Source organism: Oncorhynchus kisutch, unplaced genomic scaffold (genome assembly GCF_002021735.2).
Source record: "Oncorhynchus kisutch isolate 150728-3 unplaced genomic scaffold, Okis_V2 scaffold3967, whole genome shotgun sequence".
NCBI lineage: Eukaryota > Metazoa > Chordata > Actinopteri > Salmoniformes > Salmonidae > Oncorhynchus > Oncorhynchus kisutch.
The window spans coordinates 218,537-242,469 of NW_022265912.1; the positions used below are offsets into that span (position 1 = coordinate 218,537).

At 44.6% G+C, this 23,933-nt stretch overlaps 1 protein-coding gene and 1 long non-coding RNA gene across 8 annotated transcripts in view; both read right to left on the bottom strand.

Moving 5' to 3' along the window:
* The window catches only part of LOC109884151 (aryl hydrocarbon receptor nuclear translocator 2-like), a 96,196-nt gene that overhangs the window by 43,741 nt on the left and 28,522 nt on the right, over positions 1 to 23,933 (bottom strand). For all 6 annotated transcript variants that reach the window (XM_031821368.1, XM_031821366.1, XM_031821364.1 and 3 more), the window contains 5 exons: positions 22,881 to 22,946; positions 20,515 to 20,600; positions 18,067 to 18,143; positions 15,056 to 15,190; positions 10,095 to 10,169 (listed from right to left, as the gene is read on the bottom strand). In XM_031821368.1, the coding sequence (XP_031677228.1) occupies positions 10,095 to 10,169; positions 15,056 to 15,190; positions 18,067 to 18,143; positions 20,515 to 20,600; positions 22,881 to 22,946 (439 nt within the window). The remainder of the gene's footprint in view (positions 1 to 10,094; positions 10,170 to 15,055; positions 15,191 to 18,066; positions 18,144 to 20,514; positions 20,601 to 22,880; positions 22,947 to 23,933) is intronic.
* Positions 1,188 to 3,214, bottom strand: LOC116372540 (uncharacterized). 2 transcript variants are annotated; one of them, XR_004209147.1, is made up of 3 exons: positions 2,884 to 3,214; positions 2,068 to 2,351; positions 1,188 to 1,819 (listed from the first exon to the last, which is right to left on the bottom strand). It is a non-coding gene; the product is annotated as an uncharacterized LOC116372540 (long non-coding RNA). The 2 variants fall into 2 exon arrangements; XR_004209148.1 differs by having other exon boundaries at positions 2,068 to 2,151; positions 2,820 to 3,214.

Sequence of the window (23,933 nt, forward strand, 5' to 3'; positions counted from 1 at the left end):
ACCAGCTAAACAACAGCGGGAGAAGAAATGTAATCTAATTTTGAGAAAAAGGCACAATTTCCTTATTGACTTGAGCAAATGTGGATTAGCCGCGTTTCGACCGCACCTTTTACTCAGAGCATATCTCATTGTTTAAACATGGGCTAGGGAGGGAGTGAGCATCCTATTGGTCAGAATGTATGACCTGTGACCTCGGTAACAGGAAGAGACAGTGGAGCAGTCTGTCGTTCCTGGCACACTATTCCCTATGTACTGCACCACTGCTGTCCTGAGCCTGGGGCTAAGCAGTACACTGTGTGTATGGAACTGAAAGTGATGTGAGATTCACCTACAGAGACACTGGAAGGTGTGTGTCCGTGCTGGTTTGTATCTCTGTTTTTGTGAGTGTGTGTGTTTGTGTCTTCTAGGTCTTGATTACCTGTATGAGAGATTATCCCAGGAAGTGAAAGGCCAGGGCAGGACAGGGCTACAGCCCAGAGGGTGCGCCCCAAATGGCACTATATTCCCTACATAATGCACTACTTCAGACCAGAGCACGTAGTGCACTATAAAGGGAATAGGGCGCCATCTGGGACGCAGCTGGTAAGGCGGACCACCAATTATCCCAATACTTCTACTCTACTGTCAGCGACTGAGGCTGGGCTGATAACTACAGGAGGTAGAGAGGAGGTGAGGGGAAGGGAGAGAAAGAGAGCAGGAGAGAGAGGAGGTGAGGGGAACGGAGAGAAACAGAGCAGGAGAGAGGGGAGAGAGAGAGGAGGTGAGGGGGAGAGAAAGAGAGCAGGAGAGAGAGAGAGGTGAAGGGAAGGGAGAGAAAGAGAGTAGGAGATAGGGGAGAGAGAGAGGAGGTGAGGGGGAGAGAAAGAGAGCAGGAGAGAGGGGAGAGAGAGGAGGTGAGGGGAAGGGAGAGAAAGAGAGCAGGAGAGAGGGAGAGAGGAGGTGAGGGGAAGGGAGAGAAAGAGAGTAGGAGATAGGGGAGAGAGAGAGGAGGTGAGGGGGAGAGAAAGAGAGCAGGAGAGAGAGAGAGGTGAAGGGAAGGGAGAGAAAGAGAGTATGAGATAGGGGAGAGAGAGAGGAGGTGAGGGGGAGAGAAAGAGAGCAGGAGAGAGGGGAGAGAGAGGAGGTGAGGGGAAGGGAGAGAAAGAGAGCAGGAGAGAGAGGAGGTGAGGGGAAGGGAGAGAAAGAGAGCAGGAGAGAGGGGAGAGAGAGAGAGGAGGTGAGGGGAAGGGAGAGAAAGAGAGCAGGAGAGAGGGGAGAGAGAGAGGGAGCAAGGTAGAGATGGTGTGCAAGAGAACGAAGTGCATTTGAGTGAAAAATACTTACAACCCTTATCTCTATCTCACAATCTTTCATTACCTGAGCTGGAGTGGTTCCTACACGCTACGTGTGTGTGTGTGTGTGTGTGTGTGTGTGTGTGTGTGTGTGTGTGTGTGTGTGTGTGTGTGTGTGTGTGTCATTACCTGCCTCTGAGGATTTTAAATGAATTAACAGTCAGTAGGCTAGGAAAACAAAAATGGTTTTCTGCCAAGAAAAACTGTGTTGCACAAAAGTCAATCGCATACAAACCAATCAAAGCTGACACGCCAAAGCTATTGGACTGTCAATACCTGAACACAAAGGTACAAGCATCTCTCTCTACCTGTCCCTTTACCTGTCCGTCTGTCTCTCTACCTGTCCCTTTACCTGTCCGTCTGTCTCTCAACCTGTCTGTCTGTCTCTCTACCTGTCCCTTTACCTGTCCGTCTGTCTCTCTACCTGTCCCTTTACCTGTCCGTCTGTCTCTCTACCTGTTCCTTTACGTGTCCATCTGTTTCTCTACCTGTCCCTTTACCTGTCCGTCTGTCTCTCAACCTGTCTGTCTGTCTCTCTACCTGTCCCTTTACCTGTCCGTCTGTCTCTCTACCTGTCCCTTTACCTGTCCGTCTGTCTCTCTACCTGTCCCTTTACCTGTCCGTCTGTCTCTCTACCTGTCCCTTTACTTGTCCGTCTGTTTCTCTACCTGTCCCTTTACCTGTCCGTCTGTCTCTCAACCTGTCTGTCTGTCTGTCTCTCTACCTGTCCCTTTACCTGTCCGTCTGTCTCTCTACCTGTCCCTTTACCTGTCCGTCTGTCTCTCTACCTGTTCCTTTACGTGTCCATCTGTTTCTCTACCTGTCCGTCTGTCTCTCTACCTGTCCCTTTACCTGTCCGTCTGTCTCTCTACCTGTTCCTTTACGTGTCCATCTGTTTCTCTACCTGTCCCTTTACCTGTCCGTCTGTCTCTCAACCTGTCTGTCTGTCTCTCTACCTGTCCCTTTACCTGTCCGTCTGTCTCTCTACCTGTTCCTTTACGTGTCCATCTGTTTCTCTACCTGTCCCTTTACCTGTCCGTCTGTCTCTCAACCTGTCTGTCTGTCTCTCTACCTGTCCCTTTACCTGTCCATCTGTCTCTCTACCTGTCCGTCTCGCTCTCTCTACCTGTTCCTTTACTTGTCCGTCTGTCTCTCTACCTGTCCCTTTACCTGTCCGCCTGTCTCTCAACCTGTCCCTTTACCTGTCCGTCTGTCTCTCTACCTGTCCGTCTCGCTCTCTCTACCTGTCCCTTTAACTGTCCGTCTGTCTCTCTACCTGTCCCTTTACCTGTCCGTCTGTCTCTCAACCTGTCTGTCTGTCTCTCTACCTGTCCCTTTACCTGTCCGTCTGTCTCTCTACCTGTCCCTTTACCTGTCCGTCTGTCTCTTCACCTGTCCCTTTACCTGTCCGTCTGTCTCTCTACCTGTCCCTTTACCTGTCCGTCTGTCTCTCTACCTGTCCCTTTACTTGTCCGTCTGTTTCTCTACCTGTCCCTTTACCTGTCCGTCTGTCTCTCAACCTGTCTGTCTGTCTCTCTACCTGTCCCTTTACCTGTCCGTCTGTCTCTCTACCTGTCCCTTTACCTGTCCGTCTGTCTCTCTACCTGTTCCTTTACGTGTCCATCTGTTTCTCTACCTGTCCGTCTGTCTCTCTACCTGTCCCTTTACCTGTCCGTCTGTCTCTCTACCTGTTCCTTTACGTGTCCATCTGTTTCTCTACCTGTCCCTTTACCTGTCCGTCTGTCTCTCAACCTGTCTGTCTGTCTCTCTACCTGTCCCTTTACCTGTCCGTCTGTCTCTCTACCTGTTCCTTTACGTGTCCATCTGTTTCTCTACCTGTCCCTTTACCTGTCCGTCTGTCTCTCAACCTGTCTGTCTGTCTCTCTACCTGTCCCTTTACCTGTCCGTCTGTCTCTCTACCTGTCCGTCTCGCTCTCTCTACCTGTTCCTTTACTTGTCCGTCTGTCTCTCTACCTGTCCCTTTACCTGTCCGCCTGTCTCTCAACCTGTCCCTTTACCTGTCCGTCTGTCTCTCTACCTGTCCGTCTCGCTCTCTCTACCTGTTCCTTTACTTGTCCGTCTGTCTCTCTACCTGTCCCTTTACCTGTCCGCCTGTCTCTCAACCTGTCCGTCTGTCTCTCTACCTGTCCCTTTACCCGTCCGTCTGTCTCCCTACCTGTCCGTCTGTCTCTCTACCTGTCCCTTTACCTGTCCGTCTGTCTCCCTACCTGTCCGTCTGTCTCTCTACCTGTCCGTCTCACTCTCTCTACCTGTTCCTTTACTTGTCCGTCTGTCTCTCTACCTGTCCCTTTAGCTGTCCGTCTGTCTCTCTACCTGTCCGTCTCGCTCTCTCTACCTCTCGCTCTCTCTACCTGCCCCTTTACCTGTCCGTCTGTCTCTCTACCTGTCCGTCTGTCTCTCTACCTGTCCGTCTTGCTCTCTCTACCTGTCCCTTGACTTGTCTGTCTCTCTCTACCTGTCCGCCTGTCTCTTTACCTGTCCGTCTCGCTCTCTCTACGTGTTCCCTTACTTGTCTGCCTGTCTCTCTACCTGTCGCTTTACCTGTCCGTCTGTCTCTCTACCTGTCCGTCTGTCTCTCTACCTGTCCCTTTACCTGTCCGTCTGTCTCTCTACCTGTCCGTCTCGCTCTCTCTACCTGTCCCTTTACCTGTCCGTCTGTCTCTCTACCTGTCCGTCTCGCTCTCTCTACCTGTCCCTTTACCTGTCCGTCTGTCTCGCTACCTGCATCTCTCTCGCGCTACCTGTGTCTGTCCGTCTCTCTCGCGCTACCTGTGTCTGTCCGTCTCTCTCGCGCTACCTATGTCTGTCTGTGTCTGTCTGGCGCTACCTGTGTGTCTGTCTGGCGCTACCTGTGTGTCTGTCTGGCGCTACCTGTTTGTCTGTTTGGGGCTACCTGTGTGTCTCTCTGTCTGGCGCTACCTGTGTGTCTGTCTGTCTGGCGCTACCTGTGTGTCTGTCTGTCTGGCGTTACCTGTCTGGCACTACCTGTGCCTGCCTGTCTGTCGCTACCTGTCTGTCTGTCTGTCGCTATCTGTCTGTCTCTATGTCTGTCTCTATGTCTGTCTGGCGCTACCTGTGTCTGTCTGTCTGGCGCTACCTATCTGTCTGTCTGTCGCTACCTGTCTGTCTGTATGTCTGTCTGGCACTACCTGTGTCTGTCTGTCGCTACCTGTCTGTCTGTATGGCACTACCTGTCTGTCTGTATGGCACTACCTGTGTCTGTCTGTCGCTACCTGTCTGTCTCTCTGTATGTGTGTGTGTGTGTGTGTGTGTCAGAAAGGTAAGTGTGTGTGGGGTTTCTGTTCCCTGGAAGGAATGTAAAATAATATTGCCCTAACAAAACATTCCTCAAGGATAGTCTCTCTCTCACACATACACGTTGATATTTCACCTTTCACCTCATTGCTGGTGTTCAGTACACGGCACTCCCCTGGCAGACACGCTGAACCGCAACGCAGAGGACACACACCTGGGCGCTCAGATAGAAATATATCATGTAGAACAGATCCGTCAGTCCAGTTTATTAGGATTAGGCAATAGGGTTTGCTCTACTCCTTACATTTCTATCTGCGACGTTGTGAATGTTTCATCCTTCTGAACAGGACCCTGCAGTGTTCCTGTCAGCTGCTGACAGAGCACATCTTAAACCATTACAGATTGGACAATAGTATTGGCCTGTCTGCCAGTCCTTGGCATGGCTCCAGGCTTTAGACTAGGCAGACAAAGGCACTGGATTTATGACCAATAATTCCCCAGGTGGGTTATTGAGTGTCGTTTAGAATCTTATTAAGTCCATCGGTAGGTAATGGATAAACAATGTTCTCAATGCTAAAGATGATCTTGATGGTTTGGTGGAAACTTCCCCCTGAGAAAGAGCATGTTTTTGATAGCTTCATTTCTGCTCAGCTGTACTTCTCCACTGGGATGAGAATTCACCAACAGGCATTCAATCAGCAGACAGCACTCTGACTGATGTGGAGCTACTGTTCTCCATCATTCTATCAGCAGACAGCACTCTGACTGATGTGGAGCTACTGTTCTCCATCATTCTATCAGCAGACAGCACTCTGACTGATGTGGAGCTACTGTTCTCCATCATTCTATCAGCAGACAGCACTCTGACTGATGTGGAGCTACTGTTCTCCATCATTCTATCAGCAGACAGCACTCTGACTGATGTGGAGCTACTGTTCTCCATCATTCAATCAGCAGACAGCACTCTGACTGATGTGGAGCTACTGTTCTCCATCATTCAATCAGCAGACAGCACTCTGACTGATGTGGAGCTACTGTTCTCCATCATTCTATCAGCAGACCGCCCTCTGACTGATGTGGAGCTACTGTTCTCCATCATTCTATCAGCAGACAGCACTCTGACTGATGTGGAGCTACTGTTCTCCATCATTCTATCAGCAGACAGCACTCTGACTGATGTGGAGCTACTGTTCTCCATCATTCTATCAGCAGACAGCACTCTGACTGATGTGGAGCTACTGTTCTCCATCATTCAATCAGCAGACAGCACTCTGACTGATGTGGAGCTACTGTTCTCCATCATTCAATCAGCAGACAGCACTCTGACTGATGTGGAGCTACTGTTCTCCATCATTCTATCAGCAGACAGCACTCTGACTGATGTGGAGCTACTGTTCTCCATCATTCTATCAGCAGACAGCACTCTGACTGATGTGGAGCTACTGTTCTCCATCATTCTATCAGCAGACAGTACTCTGACTGATGTGGAGCTACTGTTCTCCATCATTCTATCAGCAGACAGCACTCTGACTGATGTGGAGCTACTGTTCTCCATCATTCTATCAGCAGACAGCACTCTGACTGATGTGGAGCTACTGTTCTCCATCATTCAATCAGCAGACAGCACTCTGACTGATGTGGAGCTACTGTTCTCCATCATTCAATCAGCAGACAGCACTCTGACTGATGTGGAGCTACTGTTCTCCATCATTCTATCAGCAGACCGCCCTCTGACTGATGTGGAGCTACTGTTCTCCATCATTCTATCAGCAGACAGCACTCTGACTGATGTGGAGCTACTGTTCTCCATCATTCTATCAGCAGACAGCACTCTGACTGATGTGGAGCTACTGTTCTCCATCATTCTATCAGCAGACAGCACTCTGACTGATGTGGAGCTACTGTTCTCCATCATTCAATCAGCAGACAGCACTCTGACTGATGTGGAGCTACTGTTCTCCATCATTCAATCAGCAGACAGCACTCTGACTGATGTGGAGCTACTGTTCTCCATCATTCTATCAGCAGACAGCACTCTGACTGATGTGGAGCTACTGTTCTCCATCATTCTATCAGCAGACAGCACTCTGACTGATGTGGAGCTACTGTTCTCCATCATTCTATCAGCAGACAGTACTCTGACTGATGTGGAGCTACTGTTCTACATCATTCTATCAGCAGACAGCACTCTGATGTGGAGCTACTGTTCTCCACCATTCTATCAGCAGACAGCACTCTGACTGATGTGGAGCTACTGTTCTCCATCATTCTATCAGCAGACAGCACTCTGACTGATGTGGAGCTACTGTTCTCCATCATTCTATCAGCAGACAGTACTCTGACTGATGTGGAGCTACTGTTCTCCATCATTCTATCAGCAGACAGCACTCTGATGTGGAGCTACTGTTCTCCATCATTCAATCAGCAGACAGCACTCTGACTGATGTGGAGCTACTGTTCTCCATCATTCTATCAGCAGACAGCACTCTGACTGATGTGGAGCTACTGTTCTCCATCATTCTATCAGCAGACAGTACTCTGACTGATGTGGAGCTACTGTTCTCCATCATTCTATCAGCAGACAGCACTCTGATGTGGAGATTCTGTTCTCCACCATTCTATCAGCAGACAGCACTCTGACTGATGTGGAGCTACTGTTCTCCATCATTCTATCAGCAGACAGCACTCTGACTGATGTGGAGCTACTGTTCTCCATCATTCAATCAGCAGACAGCACTCTGACTGATGTGGAGCTACTGTTCTCCATCATTCTATCAGCAGACAGCACTCTGACTGATGCGGAGCTACTGTTCTCTACCATTCTATCAGCAGACAGCACTCTGACTGATGTGGAGCTACTGTTCTCCATCATTCTATCAGCAGACAGCACTCTGACTGATGTGGAGCTACTGTTCTCCATCATTCTATCAGCAGACAGCACTCTGACTGATGTGGAGCTACTGTTCTCCATCATTCTATCAGCAGACAGCACTCTGATGTGGAGTTACTTTTCTTTTCTCTGGTAAAATGCAAGATTAGGAAATGTAGCTGGCTACATTCTTTCTATAATACACATTAGAAATATGATGGCCATGCATAGTTTTAGCTGTTTCATTGTAAGCTCATTTACTTGTGTGGCTGCCAGCCAAATAGTGTTGCACTTCCATTGTCAACTGATGAAAATGAAGCTATTTTCTGCCAAAACTCCCTGATGTAATGATATTTTAAGAAAATACACAAACGCAGAGGACTAAAAGTCAATAGGGAATTAACGATCATGGTAATAGTTGTTTTTCAGTTCAACATCTGTTCAGAATCTTTGTAGGGGTTTCAGTCCTGGACTTATAGCTACATGTGGCAAGTTCTCATTGGTCCAAATTGACTTTTCATTGAGCCTGAAACAGGATACTTGTTATTTGACCATTGGCCCAATTTTACCGCTATGAATTCTAATTGGTCAACCACAGGCAACGGGTTGGGTTATAAATGACATCTTGTCTCTTTGTTCTGTGGAGAATCACTGATGACAGGGAAGAATGAACATCTACCATTTACTTCCTAGCATAACAACTATATCTGTTCTCTTTGAATAAACCTGTTTCTCCCCTTGATTTGCTTTGGGGTTGAAGAGTAACATCAACTGCTAACACTGATCACATATTGAAAGACAACGCGACCCCAGTCAATACACAGCTGGAATCACTTGCTCCTGCTTTCTCCCGTTGTGCTATTTACAAACATGTGACTGGCTCAACTGTTCTGGGGAACTACGGTCAGCTTCATAATGTATAATAATGTGACTGGCTCAACTGTTCTGGGGAACTACGGTCAGCTTCATAATGTACAATAATGTGACTGGCTCAACTGTTCTGGGGAACTACGGTCAGCTTCATAATGTAAAATAATGTGACTGGCTCAACTGTTCTGGGGAACTACGGTCAGCTTCATAATGTACAATAATGTGACTGGCTCAACTGTTCTGGGGAACTACGGTCAGCTTCATGATGTATAATAATGTGACTGGCTCAACTGTTCTGGGGAACTACGGTCAGCTTCATAATGTACAATAATGTGACTGGCTCAATTGTTCTGGGGGACTACAGTCAGCTTCATGATGTACAATAATGTGACTGGCTCAACTGTTCTGGGGAACTACGGTCAGCTTCATGATGTATAATGTGACTGGCTCAACTGTTCTGGGGAACTACGGTCAGCTTCATAATGTACAATAATGTGACTGGCTCAACTGTTCTGGGGAACTACGGTCAGCTTCATGATGTATAATAATGTGACTGGCTCAACTGTTCTGGGGAACTACGGTCAGCTTCATAATGTAAAATAATGTGACTGGCTCAACTGTTCTGGGGAACTACGGTCAGCTTCATGATGTAAAATAATGTGACTGGCTCAACTGTTCTGGGGAACTAGGGTCAGCTTCATGATGTAAAATAATGTGACTGGCTCAACTGTTCTGGGGAACTACGGTCAGCTTCATGATGTATAATAATGTGACTGGCTCAACTGTTCTGGGGAACTACGGTCAGCTTCATAATGTAAAATAATGTGACTGGCTCAACTGTTCTGGGGAACTACGGTCAGCTTCATGATGTAAAATAATGTGACTGGCTCAACTGTTCTGGGGGACTACGGTCAGCTTCATGATGTATAATGTGACTGGCTCAACTGTTCTGGGGAACTACGGTCAGCTTCATAATGTACAATAATGTGACTGGCTCAACTGTTCTGGGGAACTACGGTCAGCTTCATGATGTATAATAATGTGACTGGCTCAACTGTTCTGGGGAACTATGGTCAGCTTCATAATGTAAAATAATGTGACTGGCTCAACTGTTCTGGGGAACTAGGGTCAGCTTCATAATGTATAATAATGTGACTGGCTCAACTGTTCTGGGGAACTACGGTCAGCTTCATAATGTAAAATAATGTGACTGGCTCAACTGTTCTGGGGAACTACGGTCAGCTTCATAATGTAAAATAATGTGACTGGCTGAACTGTTCTGGGGAACTACGGTCAGCTTCATGATGTACAATAATGTGACTGGCTCAACTGTTCTGGGGAACTACGGTCAGCTTCATGATGTAAAATAATGTGACTGGCTCAACTGTTCTGGGGAACTACAGTCAGCTTCATAATGTACAATAATGTGACTGGCTCAACTGTTCTGGGAACTGTATAATAATGTGACAGGTGAAATGAAGAACGCAGTCCGCTTTATCTCCTAACATATTGCAATAGTTGACTGCAGGTATTTACTTAAGAAGTAGCTACAAAAAATAAAATATATTGAAAAACTTCAAAGAAATAGTTTAAATGTTATTGTCTGTATTGAAAAACCATCCCGTGGCTACCCCAGTATACGGTACCTGTAGAAAGATATCTCAAGAGGTCTCTCTGTAGTCCTCTGAGTGACAGATCTCTTCCTCATACCTCCACCCTCCCTTCGTCCCTCCTCCACCCCTCCGTACCTGTTGAAAGCTCTCTCTCAGGTGACTCTGGTCCTCTGGGTGACAGAACTCCAGGATGTCTTTCCCCAGCAGATCCTACACAAGATAATGACACAATAAATACACACAAATTAATACAACTACACACTTCAGGTCAATTTCAAATCATGAAATACAAGTTCAATATATTAATTTTGAAATTCCTGGACAATTTTTTTTTTTCTTCAATGGAGATTCTTTATTGACAATGCCTTTTAGTCCAGGACTAGGCTTCCTCTGCCTGAGTTAGGACAACAGGCCATACAGATTCTTTATTGACAATGCCTTTTAGTCCAGGACTAGGCTTCCTCTGCCTGAGTTAGGACAACAGGCCATACAGATTCTTTATTGACAATGCCTTTTAGTCCAGAACTAGTCTTCCTCTGCCTGAGTTAGGACAACAGGCCATACAGATTCTTTATTGACAATGCCTTTTAGTCCACAACTAGGCTTCCTCTGCCTGAGTTAGGACAACAGGCCATACAGATTCTTTATTGACAATGCCTTTTAGTCCACAACTAGGCTTCCTCTGCCTGAGTTAGGACAACAGGCCATACAGATTCTTTATTGACAATGCCTTTTAGTCCAGGACTAGGCTTCCTCTGCCTGAGTTAGGACAACAGGCCATACAGATTCTTTATTGACAATGCCTTTTAGTCCAGAACTAGGCTTCCTCTGCCTGAGTTAGGACAACAGGCCATACAGATTCTTTATTGACAATGCCTTTTAGTCTAGGACTAGGCTTCCTCTGCCTGAGTTAGGACAACAGGCCATACAGATTCTTTATTGACAATGCCTTTTAGTCCAGAACTAGGCTTCCTCTGCCTGAGTTAGGACAACAGGCCATACAGATTCTTTATTGACAATGCCTTTTAGTCCAGGACTAGTCTTCCTCTGCCTGAGTTAGGACAACAGGCCATACAGATTCTTTATTGACAATGCCTTTTAGTCCAGGACTAGTCTTCCTCTGCCTGAGTTAGGACAACAGGCCATACAGATTCTTTATTGACAATGCCTTTTAGTCCACAACTAGGCTTCCTCTGCCTGAGTTAGGACAACAGGCCATACAGATTCTTTATTGACAATGCCTTTTAGTCCACAACTAGGCTTCCTCTGCCTGAGTTAGGACAACAGGCCATACAGATTCTTTATTGACAATGCCTTTTAGTCCACAACTAGGCTTCCTCTGCCTGAGTTAGTACAACAGGCCATACAGATCATACATCATTCAGACCCTTGGACTTGAGTCAATGGCCTTTCTCAATTCATCTTTCTTCCATTCCTTGCATCCGATCTCCCCGGGTCTTTCTCATTGCAGAAAAAGGTCTAAGGGGAGGGACCTTGGACCTTCTCCTCCAATACGGTTGAGAAGGAGCTGAGGAGATTGAGGGCAGAGGAATTGAGATCAAGCCAGTGATACATCTTTAAATCATTCTTCCTGTCATGGAGTGGTGTGCAGCCCAAGTGGCACCCTATTCCTTGGCCTGTTAGTGCACTACTTTTGACCAGGACTCATAGGGCTCTGGTCAAAAGTAGTGCATGATGTAAGGAATAGGGTGCCATTTGGGGGGGCGGTCTCCTATAAACAAATAAATCACATTTTATTGGTCACATACACATGGTTAGCAGATGTTAATGCGAGTGTAACGAAATGCTTGTAGCCAAATTCAAACATCCTACATACACATAGCAGCTGCGCTGTAGACAATCATACACATTAACAAGGGAAATCAATCACAAACAAACTCCCATCCTGCCAAGTGATCACTTTCTCATCCTAATAATGCGACTTTATGTTGGGAATCGGCCCACTTTCACTAATCTGTTTCTGTAGTGTGAACGGTGTGGAAAGGAGAGGGGTGGACTGCGAGAGAACGCTATTTGACCAAAATTCCCAGACCTTCCTGAAATCCCAGCTGTAAATGACCGGGAATCAGGATGGATTAACCAGGAAAATAGGGGAATGTTGAGAAAGTTATTACAATTTTTCCAACCCTAAATGTTTAATGGATTGATCGATCGGTCAACAGTCTGTCAGGTTTAAAATGTTGGTCTGTATTCTGGTGTAGGTTCAATTCAAGTGCTTGGGAAAAACACTGTGTACATGCTTTCTTTACACTGTAGCTCGATACAGTACAGACTCTACAGTCTCTACCAACATCTGACCTGTTGAGAGTCAGGCTGGGAAAATGGACAACACTTCAATCTTAAGTTATTGAAGCTTTAAATAACTTACAATAACTGAAGACAGTTGTCTGTATATATATACACTTGTAAGTCATCATCTTTAAGAGCTGCAGTTGGATTGTGATCTAAAAAGGCCTTACTGTAACTTATGTCTGTAAACTCACATGTACATACTGACACACTTCACATGTACGTACTGACACACTTCACATGTACCTACTGACACACTTCACATGTACCTACTGACACACTTCACATGTACGTACTGACACACTTCACATGTACCTACTGACACACTTCACATGTACGCACTGACACACTTCACATGTACGCACTGACACACTTCACATGTACATACTGACACACTTCACATGTACCTACTGACACACTTCACATGTATGTACTGACACACTTCACATGTACGTACTGACACACTTCACATGTACGTACTGACACACTTCACATGTACGTACTGACACACTTCACATGTACGCACTGACACACTTCACATGTACCTACTGACACACTTCACATGTACGTACTGACACACTTCACATGTACGTACTGACACACTTCACATGTACCTACTGACACACTTCACATGTACCTACTGACACACTTCACATGTAGGCACTGACACACTTCACATGTACCTACTGACACACTTCACATGTATGTACTGACACACTTCACATGTACGTACTGACACACTTCACATGTACGTACTGACACACTTCACATGTACGTACTGACACACTTCACATGTACGCACTGACACACTTCACATGTACCTACTGACACACTTCACATGTACGTACTGACACACTTCACATGTACGTACTGACACACTTCACATGTACCTACTGACACACTTCACATGTACCTACTGACACACTTCACATGTAGGCACTGACACACTTCACATGTACCTACTGACACACTTCACATGTACCTACTGACACACTTCACATGTACGTACTGACACACTTCACATGTACCTACTGACACACTTCACATGTACGTACTGACACACTTCACATGTACGTACTGACACACTTCACATGTACGTACTGACACACTTCACATGTACGCACTGACACACTTCACATGTACCTACTAACACACTTCACATGTACGCACTGACACACTTCACATGTACGCACTGACACACTTCACATGTACCTACTGACACACTTCACATGTACGCACTGACACACTTCACATGTACGTACTGACACACTTCACATGTACGTACTGACACACTTCACATGTACGTACTGACACACTTCACATGTACGTACTGACACACTTCACATGTACGTACTGACACACTTCACATGTACGCACTGACACACTTCACATGTACGTACTGACACACTTCACATGTACCTACTAACACACTTCACATGTACGTACTGACACACTTCACCTGTACGTACTGACACACTTCACATGTACCTACTGACACACTTCACATGTACGTACTGACACACTTCACATGTACCTACTGACACACTTCACATGTACCTACTGACACACTTCACATGTACGCACTGACACACTTCACATATACGCACTGACACACTTCACATGTACCTACTGACACACTTCACATGTACCTACTGACACACTTCACATGTACCTACTGACACACTTCACATGTACCTACTGACACACTTCACATGTACGCACTGACACACTTCACATGTACCTACTGACACACTTCACATGTACCTACTAACACACTTTCAGACAGGGGTCTTACATTACAAGCCATCAAACAGGGCTCATCTCTCTTCATAAGGTAATATTAGGAACCAGGGTTTCAAATCAAATCAAATCCAATGTATTTATATAGCCCTTCGTACATCAGCTGATATCTCAAAGTGCTGTACAGAAACCCAGCCTAAAACCCCAAACAGCAAGCAATGCAGGTGTAGAAGGTTTCTATGGCTTCTGTGAAAATGCATATGTCCCTTCCTCCCTTTGACTGCTGATCTAACATGGTGGGACAGCTGAAAACAAGGAGTACTAGTACAGCCTGTCCCCTTGATCTGATCATCAGCTGGGCCCGAAGATTCTCTTCCTCAATAGAGAGCAGTGAATTCATACTAGGAAAGGAGTATGACATCCTGGCATTTAAAGTCTACTCATTTATTTGTTTCAATTATACATACTATAAAACATACTATTGTTGCATACCCAAAAACATATTTAGTACATAGGACCATTCAGTATGCAGACACACTTGGTGTTTCCCAGAGATTATATTCCAGGCAGTGCATAAAGACCACGAAATCAACATTTCGGGCCTCTTCAATTTCAAATGAAATCTGCTGAAAATAATTCTACAATGGCAGGGGAAACACTGCCCCAAAACACCTTTTGTCATCTTTACATTTAACAGTCTGTGACATGGCATCAAACGAGCTGCTCCATTTCATCAAGGGGGGTAGGAAACCTATTAACAGGTTACATCTCTACTGACCACAGACGTGTTCCTCTTGATAAAATAACAGAATGCTTTGATGTGACCTCGCAGACCGTTTCAGGTAAACAGGTTGTTTTGCAACATTATCTCAACATTTGTGATGAGTGGGCATGGAATTAGTGGCTCCAGTTCACCACAGGGGTTCTATTGTGAACTCTGACGAGTGGCATCACAGGCTGTTCCGGTTACAATTTTTTTAATGTTTCGCATCATCGTGCCCTACTAAATGCGACCCTGATTGTGATAAGTAGGGGGAGGAACCAACCTGAGGCTGGTATCCAATCACGTTGATGCACCGCGGGTCCACGAAAGTGATGATGCCGTCGGAGTTGTGGCGCGACAGGAACTCTGTGGGAACCGTCAGGCCGTTCATATCCATGGAAACGGGAGAACTGGTCACCTAAGAGATGAGAGGGAACATGTAATCGATTAATTAACCAATCAGTTAATAAAAACCTCAGGAAAATTGACTGATGAAACATTGTTACAAAGGTGCTGACAGACTTGCTGAAACTTTAAACGGCCCCCCCAAGCAGAGGGTTAGTTAGATATATGTGAGAGAGATTAAAGGATGGAGGGACCAGAGAGTTAGATATATGTGAGAGAGATTAAAGGATGAAGGGACCGGAGAGTTAGATATATGTGAGAGAGATTAAAGGATGGAGGGACTGGAGAGTTAGATATATGTGAGAGAGATTAAAGGATGAAGGGACTGGAGAGTTAGATATATGTGAGGGAGATTAAAGGATGGAGGGACTGGAGAGTTAGATATATGTGAGAGAGATTAAAGGATGAAGGGACCGGAGAGTTAGATATATGTGAGAGAGATTAAAGGATGAAGGGACCGGAGAGTTAGATATATGTGAGAGAGATTAAAGGATGAAGGGACCGGAGAGTTAGATATATGTGAGAGAGATTAAAGGAGGAAGGGACCAGAGAGTTAGTTAGATATGTGAGAGAGATTAAAGGATGAAGGGACCGGAGAGTTAGATATATGTGAGAGAGATTAAAGGATGAAGGGACCGGAGAGTTAGATATATGTGAGAGAGATTAAAGGATGGAGGGACTGGAGAGTTAGATATATGTGAGAGAGATTAAAGGATGAAGGGACCAGAGAGTTAGATATATGTGAGAGAGATTAAAGGAGGAAGGGACCAGAGAGTTAGTTAGATATGTGAGAGAGATTAAAGGATGAAGGGACCGGAGAGTTAGATATATGTGAGAGAGATTAAAGGATGAAGGGACCGGAGAGTTAGATATATGTGAGAGAGATTAAAGGATGGAGGGACTGGAGAGTTAGATATATGTGAGAGAGATTAAAGGATGAAGGGACCAGAGAGTTAGATATATGTGAGAGAGATTAAAGGAGGAAGGGACCAGAGAGTTAGTTAGATATATGTGAGAGAGATTAAAGGATGAAGGGACCGGAGAGTTAGATATATGTGAGAGAGATTAAAGGATGAAGGGACCGGAGAGTTAGATATATGTGAGAGAGATTAAAGGATGGAGGGACTGGAGAGTTAGATATATGTGAGAGAGATTAAAGGATGAAGGGACCAGAGAGTTAGATATATGTGAGAGAGATTAAAGGAGGAAGGGACCAGAGAGTTAGTTAGATATGTGAGAGAGATTAAAGGATGAAGGGACCGGAGAGTTAGATATATGTGAGAGAGATTAAAGGATGAAGGGACCGGAGAGTTAGATATATGTGAGAGAGATTAAAGGATGGAGGGACTGGAGAGTTAGATATATGTGAGAGAGATTAAAGGATGAAGGGACCAGAGAGTTAGATATATGTGAGAGAGATTAAAGGAGGAAGGGACCAGAGAGTTAGTTAGATATATGTGAGAGAGATTAAAGGATGAAGGGACCGGAGAGTTAGATATATGTGAGAGAGATTAAAGGATGAAGGGACCGGAGAGTTAGATATATGTGAGAGAGATTAAAGGATGGAGGGACTAGAGTTAGATATACAGTGGGGCAAAAAAGTATTTAGTCAGCCACCAATTGTGCAAATACTTACCAAATACTTATTTTCCACCATAATTTGCAAATAAATTCATTAAAAATCCTACAATGTGATTCTCATTTTGAAATTCTCATTTTGTCTGTCATAGTTGAAGTGTACCTATGATGAAAATTACAGGCCTCTCATCTTTTTAAGTGGGAGAACTTGCACAATTGGTGGCTGACTAAATACTTTTTTGCCCCACTGTATGTGAGAGAGATTAAAGGGTGGAGGGACCAGAGAGTTAGTTAGATGTATGTGAGAGAGATTAAAGGTGGCACTGTGAAGTAGAAGGTAAAAAGCAGGAGGATGGGAGTACCAGGAAGGTTATATTTGAGGGCTCTTATTCAAGCGTCTCATAGTGGGAGTGCTGATCTAGGATCAGGTCCAACCCGTCCATTTAATCTAATTCATCAAGATCTAAAAGACTAAACTGATCCTAGATCAGCACTCCTAGATAGTACTCCAAACTCTGAGAAGCTGTATGAATTCCAGGAACGTGTTTAATGCATCTTAAAATGATCCTGTGTTGTGTTCCCCCACTAGCTAACGTTCACGACACCAAAGGCCTGTTTCTTCCTAATGTCATCAGATCATATAAACATGATATTTGTTGTAGCATTTGATGTGGTCTCATAAAGACTTCAGTTGTGTCTCAAAACTTTTGTCCAAAAGCAAGGAGAGACGAAATCTGGATTACAATGTCCTGGAAACTGTCCAAAGTGGTTAATTGGTCCTGAAAACTGTCCTAAGTGGTTAAATCGGCAGCGTTTGAGATACAGTAGAAAAGGTTTTATCAAAACTTAACAGAAAATATGAACTGTTTCGACCAATTAGCCAGATACTGTACATGTCTGGTGTGTCTGAAGCACATGTAAGCACCCTTTAAAACGCCAATTCTACACATTTTAAAAGGGGTAGAGAATTGCTAGGCAGTTGTAAAGCAAATGTCCTGCAATTTGACAATTGTTTTCATGTCTCATGTGTGTTTACATGATACCAGGGATCGAAGCCCGACGGAGTAAACCGGGACACAGACCGCTGTCCGCCAGTTGAGTATATGGGATACTATGAGGGGACAGTAGCGGGGGGGGGGGGGGGGTTATGGGAGGATGGGTCTTCAGTGCTCGTTCCACCTGTCTGCTCCATTACTGTAATCCTCCTATACTGATGCTCCCTGACAACCCCGTGCCCTCAGGTCACACCTTCTCATGCACCGACCCAACCAGAGCGTGTGTACACACACACACACACACACAGGATGGTACCTGCAGTCTTCCGATGGCTACAAGGCAGTATTTACTGGTCTGTCCTGCCTCTGTGTCTTCTTCTGGTATGGTCATACCTGACATAGAGAGAAAGAAGGAGAGAAAAGAGAGAAGGATATTAATTACAAGAGAGAGATATCAAGATGGCAGCTATCTAATAAAGTGCAAATGTGTGATTTCAGATGTGAACTTTGTGTTGTTGAGGTGATTTCCAGCATGACACTGTGTAGTCTAGTACCGTACCAGTGTGGTGTATATTTCCAGCATGACACTGTGTAGTCTAGTACCGTACCAGTGTGGTGTATATTTCCAGCGTGACACTGTGTAGTCTAGTACCGTACCAGTGTGGTGTATATTTCCAGCATGACACTGTGTAGTCTAGTACCGTACCAGTGTGGTGTATATTTCCAGAGTGACACTGTGTAGTCTAGTACCGTACCAGTGTGGTGTATATTTCCAGCATGACACTGTGTAGTCTAGTACCGTACCAGTGTGGTGTATATTTCCAGAGTGACACTGTGTAGTCTAGTACCGTACCAGTGTGGTGTATATTTCCAGCATGACACTGTGTAGTCTAGTACCGTACCAGTGTGCTGTAAAAGCTGCTTTCTCCAGAACAGCTGAGACACAAGCAGATAAATCACACAAACACACACAGTCTCTACAAATCTTTGCAAATCATCCGGGACAAATATCCAAAAACTCTTACGGCCAGTATCAATATTCATATACATCACAAAGGGAAGGAGGGAGAGAAGGAGGGAAAGAGAATGAGCAAGAGAGAGTTTAAGTTTTCCAAGATTTACATGTTGATATCAGTTTCCCACAGTAATGAATTCCTTTGTTGTTTCCTTGACAACACAAAAACACCTATTAGTCATAATGAAGACTGTTCACAGGTCTCTCTCTCCTCTCCTCTCCTTTCATCTCCTCTCCTCTCCAGTAGGGGATCAGTGTGTTTTTCTATCTGTTTGTCTTATTGTCTGTATAATCTTTCAAATGACAAATACATTTAAAAAACTGAAGAAAAAAAATGTGTGTTGAGGACTTTTACTTGCATAGTCAACCAACTAGCCAGCCACGTCAATGCAAGAAGTAGCCTGCGGCCCAAATGGCACTATATTCCCTGTATAGTGCACTACTTTTGATCAGAGCCATATGTGAATAAGGTGCCAATTGGGACACATCGTCTAGATTCAATAATATACACAACTATCATTTTGATGTTCCATCCCAGCCATACCATCCATCCTACTCCCTGACCTCCGTCCACTTTAGTCTCCCCAGGGCCTTGGTTCAGAAAGACACTCAGAGAAGGAGAGCTCATCTAGGATTGCCTTTTACATGGACAGGGGGGACCTGATCCTAGATCAGCACTCCTAATCTGAGACGTTTTCTGAACATGGACCCAGAAGTACCGACATGAGACATGAGCTACATTCGACCAGTTCTGAGCTGTTTTCAGAACCCAGAAGGATGGAGGGTATAAGTGTGTGTCCACACACGGGTGATGCGCCCGATTTAGTACCTTAAGACTGATAGTGGACGAGCGATAGACTAACAGTCCAGAACATTCCACTGGTCTATTTATGTCCCAGGAAGTTAAACATGTGTCAACGATTTCCACACATGTGGCATGTCCGTGTGATCGGGGATTCTGGGAATCATTCAGTACAGCCTCAAAGCATACATTTCATACTGTGATGCTGAAAGTTGCTCAACCCCCCCCCCCCTATCTAGACACCTGGTTCTGAATCCCAAAACACTCGTGGGAATTGCAGACAGAATTCCAGGCCGGGGGGTTGCGTGATTCTGTAAACACTTGAAAGATTTGGAGTGTGTGTGTCAACGAGTGCATCCGAGGTCATGTGTGATCTCTGTCCCCCATCCATCCTGGATGCCACATCACCTCTGTCAGTGTGTGTGTGTGTGAGACTAAAGAAACATCCCTGACCTCACGATCACACCATTTCATTGAATTGAATGTATGGAATATAATGTTTAAAACATGTATGGTGTTTGTGCGTGTGTGAATGGTGTGTGTGTGTATGGTGTTTGTGTGTGTATCTGTATGTGGTGTTTGTGTGTGTGTGTATGTGTGAATGTGTATGTGTGTTTGTGTGTTTGTGTGTGTGTATGGTGTTTGTGTGTGTGTGTGTGTGAATGTGTATGTGTGTATGGTGTTTGTGTGTGTGTGTGAATGTGTATGTGTGTATGGTGTTTGTGCGTGTGTGAATGTGTATGTGTGTATGGTGTTTGTGTGTGTGTGAATGTGTATGTGTGTATGGTGTTTGTGTGTGTGTGAATGTGTGTATGGTGTTTGTGTGTGTTCTACTACCACCACTGTTGTCAATGTTTTGAATGGAAGACCCACACACTGCTAGCATCAACAAATCTATTAGCTGACCTAGTTAGGGAGATAAAAGGTTGTGTATGGTCAGTAGATACCTGCTGGGGGCCATGCTTTGATGTAGCCGGTACAGTGCACCACAGAGTACTGATCCTCTCCCTCCTTCGAGGGTCCCAGACCGTTCCTAGAAACAATCAGATTACACACACATTTAACAACACACACCAGGGTTTTTAATGGATCAATAATGGGCTTAGGTTGTGGGCGTGGCAGGTGTGCATGATTTATTTATTTTTTTAAGACAATTTCCTGCAATTCTATAATTCTATACATTTTTCCATGAAGCTGAGAGAGAAATGTTGCGGTTTTCAAGCTAATTTCCTCTGATTCTACATATTCTGCCATTAAGCTGAGAGAAATGTTGCAGTTTTAAAGCTAATTTCCTCTGATTCTACATATTCTGCCATGAAGCCAATAGAGAAATGTTTCAGTTTTAAAGCTAATTTCTATGCATTTTGTCATGGCCAATGCTGTGTTCTTTCGCTCAAACATAATAACAAAATCAACACTGCTAAATTCATTGAGGAATGTTCAACTCTCCCTGACTGTCTAGCTTTTATTTCGGTGATTATTAGTTGTCAAAGATGATATTATTAAAATATACACCAGCTCTTTCCATGACAGACTGACCAGGTTAATCCAGGTGAAAGATATGATCCTTATTGATGTCACTACACTTCAATCAGTGTAGATGAAGGGGAGGAGACTGGTTAAAGATATGATCCTTATTGATGTCACTACACTTCGATCAGTGTAGATGAAGGGGAGGAGATTGGTTAAAGATATGATCCTTATTGATGTCGCTACACTTCAATCAGTGTAGATGAAGGGGAGGAGACTGGTTAAAGATATGATCCTTATTGATGTCACTACACTTCAATCAGTGTAGATGAAGGGGAGGAGACAGGATAAAGATATGATCCTTATTGATGTCGCTACACTTCAATCAGTGTAGATGAAGGGGAGGAGACAGGATAAAGATATGATCCTTATTGATGTCGCTACACTTCAATCAGTGTAGATGAAGGGGAGGAGACAGGATAAAGATATGATCCTTATTGATGTCGCTACACTTCAATCAGTGTAGATGAAGGGGAGGAGACAGGATAAAGATATGATCCTTATTGATGTCGCTACACTTCAATCAGTGTAGATTAAGGGGAGGAGACAGGATAAAGAAGGATTTTTAAACCTTGAGACATGGATTGTGTATGTGTGTTATTCAGAGGGTGACTGGGCAAGACACAATATTTAAGTGCCTTGGAACGGGGTATTGTAGTAGGTGCCAGGCGCACCGGTTTGAGTGTGTTAAGAACTGCAATGCTGCTGGGTTTTTCACACTCAACAGTTTCCTGTGTATCAAGAATGGTCCACCACCCAAAGAACTTCCAGCCAACTTGACAACTGTGGGAAGCATTGGAGTAAACCTGGGCCAGCTTCCCTGTGGAACACTTGACACCATGCCCCGACGAACTGAGGCTGTTCTGGGGGCCAAAGGGGGTATAACTCAATATTAGGAAGGTGTTTCTAATGTTTTGTACACTTTTTTTATATACAATGTTTGGACCATAACAATTGTTATGCGGCCAACCAAGGATTTCAATGGCAGAAACAACCCTACACACATAAAGTTGTACATGCAAACAAAAAGGTACACACAAACAAGATGAAGGAAGACGGGGGGAGGAGAGGTAGAGAGAGGAGGAGAAGAAGAGGGAGAAGATTTATCTGCTGGCCTGGTTCCTCACTAGGTTTCTTCCTAGGTTCCTGCCTTTCTAGGGAGATGTTCCTAGCCACTGTACGTCTACATCTGCTTGCTCTGTGGGGTTTCAGGCTGGGTCTCTGTAAAGCACTGTGACAACTGCTCAAATAAAAAGGGCTTTAGAAAAATGTTTGATGTTAATTTGACGACGTTAGTCTCATTTAGATTTGTTCGAGACCTGGACAAAATAGCAGCACACAAAGTTGCAGACACATTTACAACATAAAACACTACAGCAAGATGGTTTGGGAAAGTGTGGTGCAACTTAATTTTCCATCATAGTGTTGAACCTAGCTTTAAACTCATTTAAAAAGGGACCCGCTCCTGTCATTTCAGGCCCTGAAGCTTGTTCCAAGAGAAAGGTGCAGCGAACTGGAAAGCTTTTTCCCTAGCTCTGGACAGACCTTAGGCACAATCAACAAAACACACTCATGTGAGCGCAGGCCATAGTTTTGCTGGACAATGTAGTTCCAAAAGTAAAATGGGAGCCGTCGCATTATGGCCCTCTAAATAAAAACATTCCAATGATGTAACCTCTGAAGAGTTAAATCACTGGTAACTTATTTATTTCTGAGGCCATATTGAGACAGGGGAGAAGAACATCTAGTAAAGAAGAAAGGTAGGAATAGTAAAGTGTCTCACCTGTATCTCTTCCTCATGTTGGACAGTCGGTTGAGAGAGATGTGGTCCAGTGGGGTGCTGCCACATCTGAAGAGAAACACACAGTGTACTGTACATCAGAGATCATCAACTAGATTCAGACACAGGATGATCTGTGAGAAACACAGTGTACTGTACATCAGAGATTATCAACTAGATTCAGACACAGGATGATCTGTGAGAAACACCGTGTACTGTACATCAGAGATCATCAACTAGATTCAGACACAGGATGATCTGTGAGAAACACCGTGTACTCTACATCAGAGATCATCAACTAGATTCAGACACAGGATGATCTGTGAGAAACACCGTGTACTGTACATCAGAGATCATCAACTAGATTCAGACACAGGATGATCTGTGAGAAACACCGTGTACTGTACATCAGAGATTATCAACTAGATTCAGACACAGGATGATCTGTGAGAAACACCGTGTACTGTACGTCAGAGATCATCAACTAGATTCAGACACAGGATGATCTGTGAGAAACACCGTGTACTGTACATCAGAGATTATCAACTAGATTCAGACACAGGATGATCTGTGAGAAACACAGTGTACTGTACATCAGAGATTATCAACTAGATACTTTGGTGTATAGGATCACATCTCTCTCTAGTATGCGTGGGAATACTTTGGTGTATAGGATCACATCTCTCTCTAGTATGCGTGGGAATACTTTGGTGTATAGGATCACATCTCTCTCTAGTATGCGTGGGAATACTTTGGTGTATAGGATCACATCTCTCTCTAGTATGCGTGGGAATACTTTGGTGTATAGGATCACATCTCTCTCTAGTATGCGTGGGAATACTTTGGTGTATAGGATCACATCTCTCTCTAGTATGCGTGGGAATACTTTGGTGTATAGGATCACATCTCTCTCTAGTATGCGTGGGAATACTTTGGTGTATAGGATCACATCTCTCTCTAGTATGCGTGGGAATACTTTGGTGTATAGGATCACATCTCTCTTTGGTATGCATGGGAATACTTTGGTGTATAGGATCACATCTCTCTTTGGTATGC